Source organism: Grammomys surdaster, unplaced genomic scaffold (genome assembly GCF_004785775.1).
Source record: "Grammomys surdaster isolate TR1022 unplaced genomic scaffold, NIH_TR_1.0 125698, whole genome shotgun sequence".
Lineage (NCBI taxonomy): Eukaryota > Metazoa > Chordata > Mammalia > Rodentia > Muridae > Grammomys > Grammomys surdaster.
The window spans coordinates 2,154,649-2,168,129 of NW_021620534.1; the positions used below are offsets into that span (position 1 = coordinate 2,154,649).

Below are 13,481 nucleotides of genomic sequence, written 5' to 3' on the forward strand. Positions count from 1 at the left end.
TCTCTCTCTCTCTCTCTCTCTCTCTCTCTCTCTCTCTCTCTCTCTCTTTTTTAACTATCATCTTCTATTGCCAGAATCTTGCTATGTATCTCAGTTGTCCCCAACTCATGATTTAGCTGCTTGGTCTCTTGGATGCTGGGGTCTCAGGCATGAGCATCTACCTGCTATAACTCTTATGTATGTGGTGTGGGAGCTGAAGACTGCAGTCTCTTTTAATATCAGAAGCTAGTCTGTACTGTTATTTTTTGGATGCTTTGTTTGTATCCTAATATGTATTTTGTGAATGCTTTCTGAGCAAAACTCACAGTTTTGTTTTTTTTTTAAATTAGGAACAACTTTACAATGTCTATAATAATAGGATTCATTCCACACCTCTGATTTTTTTTTTTTTTTGTCTCTAAAGTCTAATAATACCATCAAGAAAACTTTTTAAGGAGTGGTTTTAAATTATTAAAATAATGTTTTTGGTGGTGGTCACTATTCCATAACTGAATCATTTTAATAAGAAACTTTAAGCCCTTTTCATCCATTGAGCTAAACACATTTGCTTTAATTATGACATCATTAGTTTATGCTGCATGGTCTGTGCTGTTCTGTGTATGTTTTTGTAGCTGTATGAAATTATTTTGAGTTTGGCTTTACTATTCTAGGTATTTACTTTAATTAACATTAGCTCTCCTAGTTGTCTTAGTAGATTTTTTAGGGGGTCTGCTGAGATGTGCTAATAAAACTTACATAGGTATTTTCTGTGTCTTCTTTCAATTGTTACTGCTAAGTTTTACACAAAGTTTCCCTCTCTTTATCCTAATTTTCCTTACAGTATATTTTCCAGCAGATTGTATTTTATTTTCTGTCTTTTTAGTACAGTGGTTCTCAACCTTCCTAGTGCTGTGATCCCTTAACAGAGTTCTTCATGTTGTGGTGACCCCCCCCAACCACAAAATTATTTTCATTGCTATTTTATAATTTTAATTACTATGATGAATTGTAATGTAAATTCTGTGCTTTTCAATGGGTCTCAGGTGACCCCTGTGTAAAAAGGGTCATTTAACCCCAAAGGAGTTTTGACTCACAGGTTGAGCACCTCTGTTGTATTTGGTTAGGCTTATTTTTATATTTAAATTGATTGAATTCTTATTATTTGTTATTTTATGCCATTGCTGTAAGGCAACCTGGAGGCAAGGATTATTTATACCTCCCTCCCTTGTCTTGTGACGTGTTTTTAATTAATTAAAAATTTTACTAGGGCTACACAGAGAAAACCTTGTCTCAAAAAAATTTTTTAAAATTATTTTATATGTATCAGTGTTTACATTTTGTGTATGTCTGTGTACTCCATGTATACAGGGTCCTTGGAAGGCCAAAAGTAGGTATTGACTCCCCTGAAATTGGAGTTACACACAGTGATAAGCAGCCATGTCAGTTCTGGGGAAGGAACCCAGGTCCTCTGTAAGAGCAGCGAATGCTCTTAACTGCTGAGCCATCACTTTAGCCCCTGTAACTTGCATTTTTAAAAAGTGGAAAACAGGGATAATGATTCCCCTAGGAGTTTTTTTACTGTTGAGAATTGTTTTTGTTATCCTTGTTTTTTTTTTTTTTTTCCCATATGAAGTTGAGAATTACTCTTTCCATGCCTGTGAAGAACTGTGTTAGAATTTTGATGGGAATTGCATTGAATTTGTAGATTGCTTTTGGTAAGGTGGCTATTTTTACTATGTTAATCCTACTGATCCATGAGCATGGGAGGTCTTTTCATCTTCTGAAGTCTTTGATTTCTTTATTCAGGGACTTGAAGTTCTTGTCAAACAGATCTTTCACTTGCTTGGTTAGAGTTACAGAAAGATATATTATTTGTGGCTACTGTGAAGGAAGTTGTTTCCCTAATTTATTTCTCAGCCCGTTTGACATTTGTATAGAAGAAGCCTACTGATTTGTTAATTTTATTTTCAACTACTTGCTGAAGTTATTTATCAGCTGTAGGAGTTCTCTGGTAGAATTTATGGGTTGCTTATGGTTGCTATCATATCATCTGCAAATACCTTGACTTCTTTCCAGTTCTCTTTCTTTGTTGGGTCTTTGTGTGGTTTAGGTATCGGAGTAACTATGGCTTCATAGAGCGAATTAAGTAGTGTTCCTTCTGTTTCTATTTTGTGGAACAGTTTGAGGAGTATTGTATTAGCTCTTCTTTAAAGGTCTGGGAGAATTTTGCACTAAAACCATATGGCCTTGGCCTTTTTGTTTTGTTTATGAGGTTTTTAATGACTGCTTCTATTTCCTTAGGGGTTATGAGACTGTTTAGATAGTTTATCTGCTTTTGATTTAACTTTGGTACCTGGTATCTGTCTAGAAAATCATCCATTTCATCTGGATTTTCCAGTTCTGTCAAGTATAGGCTTTTGTAGTAGCATCTGATGATTTTTTGAATTTCCTCAGTTTCTGTTGTTTCTATCTCCCTTTTCAGTTCTTATTTTGTTAATGTGGATACTGTGTCTGTGTCCTTTAGTTTGGCTAAAGGTTTTTCTAGCTTGTTGATTTTCTCAAGGAATCAGCTCTTTAAAAAAAAAAAAACAAAAAAACGAGTTAGCTGTCTTTATAAGCCTCACCTAGGCACAGGTAGGCGTGCCAAGGTCAACATCTGCCCTGGTTAGTTGAAATGGTTGTAAGAGACCGGGTAATCGAGGGCCAGGAGTCCTTTGCTTTGGTAGACCTCTTCCTCACCTTTGCCCTTCTGCAACTGTCAGAAACCAAGTTTGAATTTTCCTTGTGGTCAGCACCAGTGCCCAAGTTCAAGCCTTAGCGGCTGAGTGGGGGCGGGCCTAGCTCTTTGTTTTGTTGATTCTTTTTCTCTCTATAATTGGTTGATTTCAGTCCTGAGTTTGACTATTTCCACTTCTGGGGTAATCACTATCTCTGACCTCAAGCTATACTGTAGAGCACTAGTGATATAAACTGCATGGTATTGGTACAGAGACAGAAAGGTCGATCAGTGGAATAGAACTGAAGACCAAGAAGTAAACCAGCACACCTATGGACACTTGATCTTTGACAAAGAAGCCAAAACCATACAGTAGAAAAAGGAAAGCACCTTCAATAAATGGTTCTGGTCTAACCTGCAGTCTGCATGTAGAAGAATGGAAATTGATCCACATTTATCACCTTCAAGTCCAAGTGGACCAAGACTTCCACATAAAACCAGATTCACTGAATCTAATAGAAGAAAATGGGAAATAGCCTTGAATGCACTGGCACGGGGGAAAATTTCCTGAAGAGAACATCAATGGCTCAGGCTTTAACCAACAATTGACAAATAGGACCTCATGAAACTGAAAAGCTTCTGTAAGGGAAAGGATACTGTCAATAGTACAAAACAGAAACCTACATATTGGGAAAAGATCTTCACTAACCCTACTTCTGATAGAGGTCTAATATCCAAAATATATAAAGAACTCAAGAAGTTAGACTCCAAAAAAACCAAATAACCCAGTTAACAAATGGGGTACAGAGCTAAACAGAATTCTCAACAGAAGAATCTCAAATGGCTGAGAAGCACTTAAATGTTCAACATCCTTAGTCATCAGGGAAATGCAAACCAAAACGACCCTGAGATTCCACCTCACACCAACCAGAATGGCTAAGATCAAAAACTCAAACAGCAGATGCTGCTGAGGATGTGGAGACAGGAACACTCTTCCATTGCTAGTGGTACTGCAAGCTGGTACAACCACTCTGGAAATCAGTCTGGGCTTCCTCAGAAAATTGGAAATAGTTCTACCTGAAGACTTAGCTATATCACTTCTGGGCATATACCCACAAGATGCTCCACCATATCACAAGGACAGGTGCTCTACTATGTTCATAGCAGCCTTATTTGTAATAGCCAGAAACTGGAAATGACTTAGATGTCCCTCAACTGAAGAATGGATACGTAAAATGTGGTTCATTTACACAATGGAATACAATTCAGCTATTAAAAATGAGGACATCATGAATTTTGCAGGCAAATGGATGGAACTAGAAAATATCCTGATTGAGGTAACCTAAGACTCAAAAGAACATGCATAGTATGTACTCACTGATAAGTAGATATTAGCCAAAAAAGTACAGAATACCCATGATACGACTCACAGACCACATGAAGTTTAATAAGACGGAAGGCCCAAGTGTGTATGCTTCAATCCCAATTAGAAGGGGGAACAAAATAATCATGGGAGGCAGAGGGAGAGACGGAAGTAGGTAGGAGATGAAAGGCATGGGAAAGTAGGAGCAGGATCAAGTATGGGAGGAGACAGGAGAGAAGCCCAGAGGGCCAGAAGAATGAATGGAAGTATGCAGCAGTGTAGGGTAGGGGTTGGGGCAGGATGAACCTCTAGAAAGTCCCAGAGATCTGGGATGTGAGAGGCGCCCAAGACTCAATGGGGATGACTTAAGTCAAATGTCTAACAGGGAGGATGGAACCTGAAGAGACTATCTCCTGTGGACAGACATGGCTCACAGTTGGGGGATGGGGCTGCCCACCCATCTTCAAAATTTTTGACACAGATGTTCCTGTCTAAAGGAGATGCAGGGACAAAAATAGACAAGAGACTGAAGGAGAGGCCACTCAATGACTGGCCCAACTTGGGATCCATCCCATGAGCAGGCACCAAGCCCTGACACTATTACTGATTCCATGTTGTGCTTGCAGACAGGGGCCTAGCATGGCTGTCCTCTGAGAGACGACACTACCAGCAGCTGACTCAGACAGAGGCAGATACAGCCAACCATTGGACTGAGGTTCTGGAGCCCTCTGGAAGAGTTAGGGGAAGGATTGAAGGAGCTGAAGGGGATTGCAACCCCATAGGAAGACCAACAGTGTCAACTAATCCTGACCCCTGGGAGCTCCCAGAGACTAAGCCACCAACTAAAGAGCATGCATTGGGCTGGTCCATGGCCCCTGGCACATATGTAGCAGAGCACTGTCTTGTCTGGCTTCAGTGGGAGAGGATGCACTTAATCCTGTAGAAACTTGATGCCACAGGGAAGAGGGATGCTGGTAGGGGTGAGATCGGGGTGGGTGGGTGAGTGGGGGAACACCTCTCAGAAGCAAAGGGGAGAGGGGATAGGGTGAAGAACTTGGGGAGGGGGGACCAGAAAGGGGGGCAACATTTGGAATATAAATAAACAATTTTTTAAAAAGTAGAAAACAAGAAACAAAACTCCCCTACAGAAGAGGTCAATCAGTCCTTTAATCATTGCTGCATTCCAGTCAAGTGACAAGCCACAACTGTCATCAGTTATTATTAGTGTCTTCTGGACACACTTGGCTTCTGACCCTGCCTACTCAGGCCATTTTTATTAAAAAAGAACTTCACATATGAAACCTTGGGTTTTGGCTAAATAAAGAAAAGTCTCCAGATTAAAAAGGGTCCTGAAGACACCGTGGTCTAGGTATAGTAATATATCCTCCTCATCCCAGGGCTGGAGTGGCTCAGGGTGGAGGACAACAAGGTCACGGTCAGTCAGTCCCAGTCCCTAGACAGTGGGGCTGGGGAGGGGAAGGGGAGGCACCTTAAGGAAAGGTAGCACAAGGTACAAGCTCTTGGAGGACTTTCACATCACCTACTGGACTGGATAGTTCCTGTTTATCCTTCCTTTCTCTGTGTGCTCCAGGAGGCTGGCCTGATGGACTAATCAGGGAGCTCCCTGGTCTTCTGGAAGTCAAGAGCTGCCATCACCAGTTGCTGAGAATATGAAGAGAGTGGCATGTGTGTTTCTAGTAGCTTGTTCACAGGTGAGTTTCCTAGTTTGGCAAATTCTAAGTCCTGTTAGGAGCCCTTTCACAAAGCTACTTTTTTTTTGTCTCTGGTGTTTGATGTCCTTTCCCTTTAGGCCAAGACATGGAAACCGTTGCTCAGTTTGAGGGTCTGTATCCATCATTGCTTGGCTTCAGTAACATCATTTTATCTCTTCATAGTCTCTTGACAACCACCTAGTTTGGATACACTTTTCTATTTGCTGTGTTCTAAGAATTCATTCTATATATTAAATGACATGTATCCTGGATGATTCCACAAACACTATAATTTATAACAGTGAAATGTTAAAATTATAATATCAATTAGAAGAATATGAAGTAGTAACACAACCGTACAATATTACAATATGCACGTATAGTAGACTACTACAAAGCTATAAAAAAATATGAGTCATTATAGGTTAAGAAAATGGCACTTCCCCTGCAATATGAAGACCTGAATTTAGAGCTCTATAATTCTCATACATTAGAAGTAGTATAGCATGTCTGTATTCCCAACAAAGACTAAGAAGAATATTAGAAAGAATTTCTAAGGAAGTCATAGAAAGTAATGGAAAAACCAATACAGTTACTCAAATGTCCCAAGTAGTAAAATTTTTGGACAGTTTTCTTTCTTAGCATGATCCATACATGCAATTTCCCTTTGACTCCTCCTGATAAAAGTTCATTTAACATGTGATCCATTTATTATTTAGGGGAGGTTCAAATCTGTAGCTGGGGTGACTGACTATTATAGAGTTGTTATCAGTGATCTTGGAGTCTATGAAAGGTGTGACTTATTAAAGGCAATGGGACATGAGAATGTCAGGACATCAGTGAGGATTGTAAGAGAAAACTACTGGAATATGCTCATCCAAGTTAAGAATGCTAAGCTGGACACATTGCTTTTATGTGATTTAAAAGTAGAAAAAATAGAGAAGGATTTTTTTTTTTTAATGGCAGTTTTAGTATTTCTGACATGGGCAGGCCTGCTAGAGCCCTGTGAGAATCAAAGATATGCACTCACCCTTCCTGGAGCTGAACCTGGGCAGATTCCTCAGTCACGAGAGCCTCATACTCCTCAGCAGCAAATCTGTCCCAGTCAGAGGGCTCAGGGCCATCATTTTCAACATCCTGATTAAAAGGAGGAATTAGAATAAAGGCAGAAATTGGAAGTAGGTATATTTATGGTATAAATATCATAAGTGTATATTGCTGAAAACCTATCTGAAAAGTATTCCAATGCAGTAAAAGAAGGGTCAAGGCAGCATTCCCACGGTAATCTGCCTCTGAAATTACAAAAGTATGTGTGCTAAGCAGTTTCCATGTTTTTGGTTATGATTCTCTCAAAAAAAAAGATTAATTTGTGAATCATGTATATTTTTAGCATTTGTAGAAGTCAGAAGGGGGCACTGGAATTAGACAGTTAAGAGCAGCAAGTATTCTTCATCTCTGAGCTCTCTCTCCAGCTCCATGATTATTAAAAAGAAGTTTGTGTTTTGTGTGTGTGCTACATGATCTGGGTGGGTATGTGTGCCTGCATGTGTGGAGATCAGAGGACAACTATACGAAGTCTGTGCTCTTTCCATTCAGGGTTTATTGATGGTCTAACAGATGTTTGCTGATGATAAAGAAGCTTGTCTCTATTCTTATGCAGAACAACGTTTAAAATTGATAGCCATACACAGGAATAATTAATACTTGAAGTGTTACATTATCCGAAGTTGTCTGTTATAGAGTTTTGTTATTACTTAGAAGGGTAAATCTATTTACCACGCTCTCTTGGAAGTGCATAGCACAATTAAACCAAGGTCAGTGTAGCATACATATATATGTATGTATATATATATATATATTTTTTTTTTTTTTTTTTTTTGGTTTTTCGAGACAGGGTTTCTCTGTGTAGCCCTGGCTGTCCTGGAACTCACTCTGTACACCAGGCTGGCCTCGAACTCAGAAATCTACCTGCCTCTGCCTCCCAAGTGCTGGGATTAAAGGCGTGTGCTACCACCGCCCAGCTGATATATTTTTTTCAAAACTACTTTTTTGAAACTAATTTCTAAGGGTATGCAACTACCTACAGCAATCAATATAGCCTACTAGATAGCAAGGACTTAGAGATGGAGATTACCTAAGCTGCAAGATTGCCTGTGGGATGAGATGTATTCTTATTATTTATTAATTTATTTGGAGGCAGGGTCTTTCTACATAGCTCTGGCTATCCTGGAACTTGCTAGGTAGATCAGGCTAGGCTTGAACTCAGATAATCCCTTTTCCTCTCCCTTCCTTTCTGCTTCAGACTTTATTGTCCCTTTTCATGTTTGATCAAGTATTTTAGTATTTAGTATCGCTTTAAATACAGAGAGCCCCATCTGCACAGACCATTTAATATGCAGCATATGGGCTTTGGTACTCCAGCTCTGAGAGTTCCGTTTCAGTGGATGCTGTTACCTTCTGGACTGCAAAAGGATCTCTTTGTTCATGGTCCAAGTATTTCTCTAGGTTAAAGAAAGTGTCATAGAAGATGTGAGCCATTCTGCACCTCTTCAGATCTCGCAGAGTTATTCTGCCTATGGAAAGACAAATACACCCTGTAAACTTCACTGGCAGCTGTTTTGAGAAAAGAAAAAAACTCACTGATGTTGAAAAGTATGTGTATATGCTTATTTTATTATAAGTCACATTTTTAAAAAGGTGAGTAATATTCAACTTGTACATGTCAGTGGCTTTAAAATACACTCATGATGTATAACCATCAACACTGTAACATTATCCAACCCCCCCGACCCCCAGCAAAGAATTGTAGTTTCTTCAAGAAGTCCTCCCCACCTCCCCACACCTGAGCCACTAATGTATTTCTTTTATTTATGTTAAGTTCTATTTCTTAAATAGTGGAATTGACATTCATAGTCAAAAGAGAGAGAAACTAAATTCTTCTGTAGTTGGGAAGCCTGTAAAGGCAACTATGGAATGCTAAATACATCAGGACACTACAGAAATCTGTGTTCATTCTGTTTGAGGAAGAACAGTGTAAACTGCTGTTCCGTTGGCCTTACCATCACTAGCTGGCTTCACCAAATCAAGCATCTGGCACAATAGATCATGGAACGGCAAGGGCTCAATGCCCATGGCTTCCATTCGTTCACACTGCTCTTCATAGAAGTACTCTAGTTCATACATGGAAAGTATTCCATCTCCATCCACATCCATGCAGCGGAACCAGTACTCAATGCTAGGAGGCAAAACATGCATGTTAGCATTGACCTGGTAGAGGTTCTTTTAAAGCAAATTTTTGTGTCTTCTAGATTATGCCTAGTTTATAAAGGCTTATTAGAAAAAACAATGGAGGGCTGGAGAGATGGCTCATGCATTAAAAGATAGGTTCACAACCAAAAATATAATAATAATAATAATAATAATAAAATCAATGGGCGGTCCCTTCTGCCCTCTTTTTTTTAAATTCCAGAATCAGTCACTTCCAAAAGCTAATTATTTTGCTTTTTATCTTGTATTTTCAGAGCAAATGACCATATTTATCTCCATTTTTCTGTTTCAAGAATTGTGTACTGATTCTACTAACAGATGATATTTTGGCCTTATTCCTTCCATTTACTTAATAGAGTGAAACTGCTCATTATTCAGAGTCAGGAGCAGTGTGCTCCTTTGAGCTCTCATTGCTTTGTTTCCCATGTCCTTGCTACTACGTCACTCCTTACATTGCCACTAGTTGTTTAGATCCACATTCAATTACAGCAGGTATTTTAACAATTAAATTCTCTTGAAATATCCTTTGATTCCTTCTGACTTCATTTCCTATGGTCTGTTTTGTCTCTATGCCTGATTCACAATTTCATCTTGACGTTCCTTTCACTATTGTCTCTTTGGAGCTCATATTTCTCCCATCCTTTGACATGGCACCTTATCTAGTAGTATCTTTAAAAAAAAAAGTTAAAGGAGGTAAGTCAGTCTGTCTGTGACTGTGTGCGTGCATGCATGTGGAGGGGAAAGGTCAACACTGACTGGTCCTTTCCTCAACTGCTTCTCCACAGACAGAGCCTTTCATTAGCCAAATAGCCTATGTTAGTTAACTGGAGAGCCCCAGGGATCCACCTGTCTTGTCTCCCTAGTACTGGGATTGCAAGTGTGTGCCATCATTGACTTTTTGTTTTTTAAACATGAATTCTAAGGATCAAACTGAACTATTCATAATATTTTGATTTTGCATTTCATTTTTCCTTTTTAAAATTTTAACTTACTTAAAATACATTCATACTGTGTCATCTAAGATGGCCTCCAACTCTTGTTCAAGTGATTCTCCAGCTCTAGCTACTGAGGAGCTGGATTGCAGGTACTGGAAATCTCTCCTGGCTCAGATCTCAGATCCGTAAAGGTTCCCAACTTCTAATTTGGTAGCATGGCTAATTCTAGAATTAAAGCTCAGTAGTGCTTTTCCTTTAGATTTTTTATGCTTATTTTATTTTGAGGGGGCCTCACATTGTAGCTTCTATATGTGATCTACTAGGCTTTTAACTTTTACATATGATATGAGTCCACTGGGTATACAAACTAATGCCCATGAGTAACACAAATTAACTCAATGGCAGTTTTGGACTTTATTTGTCTCATAATACTTTGTCAGAGCTCCAACCTCTTACAGGTCCCTTGTGTATATCTTATGGCTTCTGGATTTGTGTTTTTATGGGGATTGTCTGTGTGCAAATGTGTGTGTGCCTGAGTCTGTATGTGGTTTTTGAGGCTTTTTCTTAGGCTCTTCTGTTTTTGTTTGTTTTGTACTATCCCAATTAGTTTGTTTTTATCTTATTATTTTTAGATGCTTGTTTGTGTGGATTTAGATGGGAGGGGAGGGGAGGAGAGTGGAGGTGACGAGAATCTGAGAGGAGTTGGGGGAGGGAACCATAATCAGAAGGCGTTGAATGAAAAAATTATTTTCAATCAAAGAAAAAAAAAGGCAGCTCAGCTAGAAGAACATATCCCACAAACAGACAACAGCGTTTGGAATAGCCCCTGTTCCAGTTGTTCAGGAATCAGTGCCCCATATCCATGGGAAACTGGCAAAGCCTTCCCTCTATGGGTCAGGACTGGAGTTGGCAAAGCCTTCCTGTGGTCTAAGTGTGAATGTTGATAATGTTTGCAAGTATGAGTGTTTAGGAATGATCGGCCAGTGTGTGTAAAGACTAGAATTGCAGTGCCCTGCTTTTGGATGTTTACAGTCTGAGACTGCTTGCCTTTAGGCTCTTCATACTAAAACTAGCCAACCCTGACACCCCTTTCCCTAACCTAGTAAGAGTACTGAAATTCCCCACTGTTTTGTGATAGTTGGTGTTGCTCAATCAGGGAATGCATGGCTCGTCTGACCCCAGTCATTTCTCAGTCTACTGACTCCATTTATATGATGTATGACTTTTATTGATTTACATACACTGAACCACCCCACATCTCTATAGTGAAGTCAGACTCAATCATGGTGTGTACCTGGACTTTGCCTACTTTGTAGGTTCTTTTTTCCACCCTTCTCTACCCTTTTTCTTCTACCCTTTCAATCCCCTAGCACTAGATAGGAGAGAAAAATGGAGAGAGGAAAAAGGGGTCAGCGTTATCATTAGACTCCTTCCTGTTGATTAGGGGTGTTGAGTTCCTTGAGGCAAGTTTGATCTTTGCTGTCAGGATATCAAATTTCTTCTTCCTTGCAAATGACTACTTAACAAACCACAACTAACAGCAGCCAGCAACCAACTATCAACCCACACTGCCTCTTGGAGCCCTAGCATTTTTATACCCTCTGAAAAGTCTCCAGAATTTAAAAAATTACACAATCACAGAAACTATCTGCAGCTGGCAAAATCACATCCCTGCTAGAGCGCTAGACAAATCAGTTAGTTGCTTTAGACAGTCTGAAGCAGTTCCATATCCCCATACCTGGAATTAAAATGAAAACATATTCTTACAATACTTCTGTGTTTTTTTAAAGAAATCAAAATTATCAGGACAATAGTGAATGATACTTTTCATGTATTCTTGAATTTGGTTTGTAGATTATTTCTTTGTTCTTCTCTCATATAATATATCTGGACCACTGTCTCCCTCCACCCCCTGACCTCACCTCTCCCCCAGATCCAGTACTCTTCCCTTCCATTCAGAAAAGAGCAGGTTTCCTGGCAATATCTATCTGTGTTCATCAATGAAGCTGTTCAAAATCATTTTTTAATTTTTTTTGAGACAGGGTCTTACTATGTAGCCCGAGCTGGCCTGGAACTCTCTGTATAGACCAGGCTGGCTGAGAACTAACAGATCTACCTGCCTGTGGAGTGCTAGGATTAAAGACGTGTGCCACAACAGATTAAAATTTTCTTTATGTGTGTGTTTTTATTTGACTTTGGTACCAGCATAATACTGACTTTACAAGAAGAGTTTTAAGTATTCTTTCTTTTTCTATTTTTATGGAATAATTTCAGAACGATTGGTATTAGTTCTTTAAAGGCGTGTTAGAATTTTTTTCAGTGAATCCACCTGGACCTGATATATACATACACACACACACACACACACACACACACACACACATATATATATATAAAATTTTCAAGTATATATTTTCAAAAACTAAGTGTTTAATTGTGTGTGTTTGTATTGGGAATATCTACATGTAAGTGCAGGAGTCCATGGAAGTTAGAAACATTGGATCCTCTGGAGCTGTAAGTACAGGTAATTGTGAGCTGCCTGACACATGGGTGCTAGGAATTGAACTCAGGTCTTCTGCAAGAACAGTATGTGTTCTTAACTTGTGAGCCATCTCTAGCTCCAGTATCTGGGCTACTTTTTGTTGGTTGTTGTATTATCATTTTTTAATTGAGTCAATCTTGCTTATCATAGATATTGATATTATAACATCTGGTTTAAATAGGTAGTTTATATATACACAACTGTACACTTACATTGTTTATCATAGATATTCATATTATAACATCTTGGTTTAAATAGGTAGTTTATATATACACATCTGTACACTTACATTGTTTATCATAGATATTCATATTATAACATCTGGTTTAAATAGGTAGTTTATATATATACATCTGTACACTTACACTTACATACTTCTTTTACATTTTCCTACTTAGTGGGGTAAAAAAAATCTTATTTTTAAAAAGTATCCCTTTAAAATTTTCTGAACCAATAGTATCTGTTATAATGTGTCCCTTTTCATCTATAATATTGTTCTGGTTTTCCCTCTTTCTGTTTGTTAGGGTTTCTTCAATCAATATTGCTTCTCTTTCCAAAGAACTAATTCTTTGTTTCATCCATTTTTTTTGTATGTTTTCATGTCTTTGTCATTATTCCTGCCCTAATCTTGATGGTTTATGTTTTATCTACTGCTTTTGAGTTTGGTTTGTTCTTGCTTTTCAAAGGTCTTAAATTTCTTTTTAATTTTAGGCACTTGGTCCATTCTATGACTAGCCTTTGCATCTCATGGGTTTGGTATGTTGTACTCTCATTTTCATCCAATTCTAGGACATTTTTTAGTTTCATTCTTTAGTTTTTCAGTGATTCTCTTATCATCCCATAGGGTACTGTTTAATATTAAGAATTTTTTGGTTCTGTCTCTCTCTCTCTCTGTGTCTCTGTCTCTGTCTCTGTCTCTGTCTCTCTCTCTCTCTCTCTCTCTCTCTCTCTCTCTCTCTCTCTCTCT

At 38.7% G+C, this 13,481-nt stretch overlaps 1 protein-coding gene across 1 annotated transcript in view; it reads right to left on the reverse strand.

Annotated features, from left to right (window-relative positions):
* Positions 1-13,481, reverse strand: part of Ppp2r3a (protein phosphatase 2 regulatory subunit B''alpha) — a 100,521-nt gene that overhangs the window by 11,579 nt on the left and 75,461 nt on the right. Inside the window, exons 10-12 of the mRNA XM_028788042.1 lie at positions 8,830-9,005; positions 8,225-8,343; positions 6,801-6,907 (exon numbers count right to left, since the gene is read on the reverse strand). Of these exons, the coding sequence (XP_028643875.1) occupies positions 6,801-6,907; positions 8,225-8,343; positions 8,830-9,005 (402 nt within the window). The remainder of the gene's footprint in view (positions 1-6,800; positions 6,908-8,224; positions 8,344-8,829; positions 9,006-13,481) is intronic.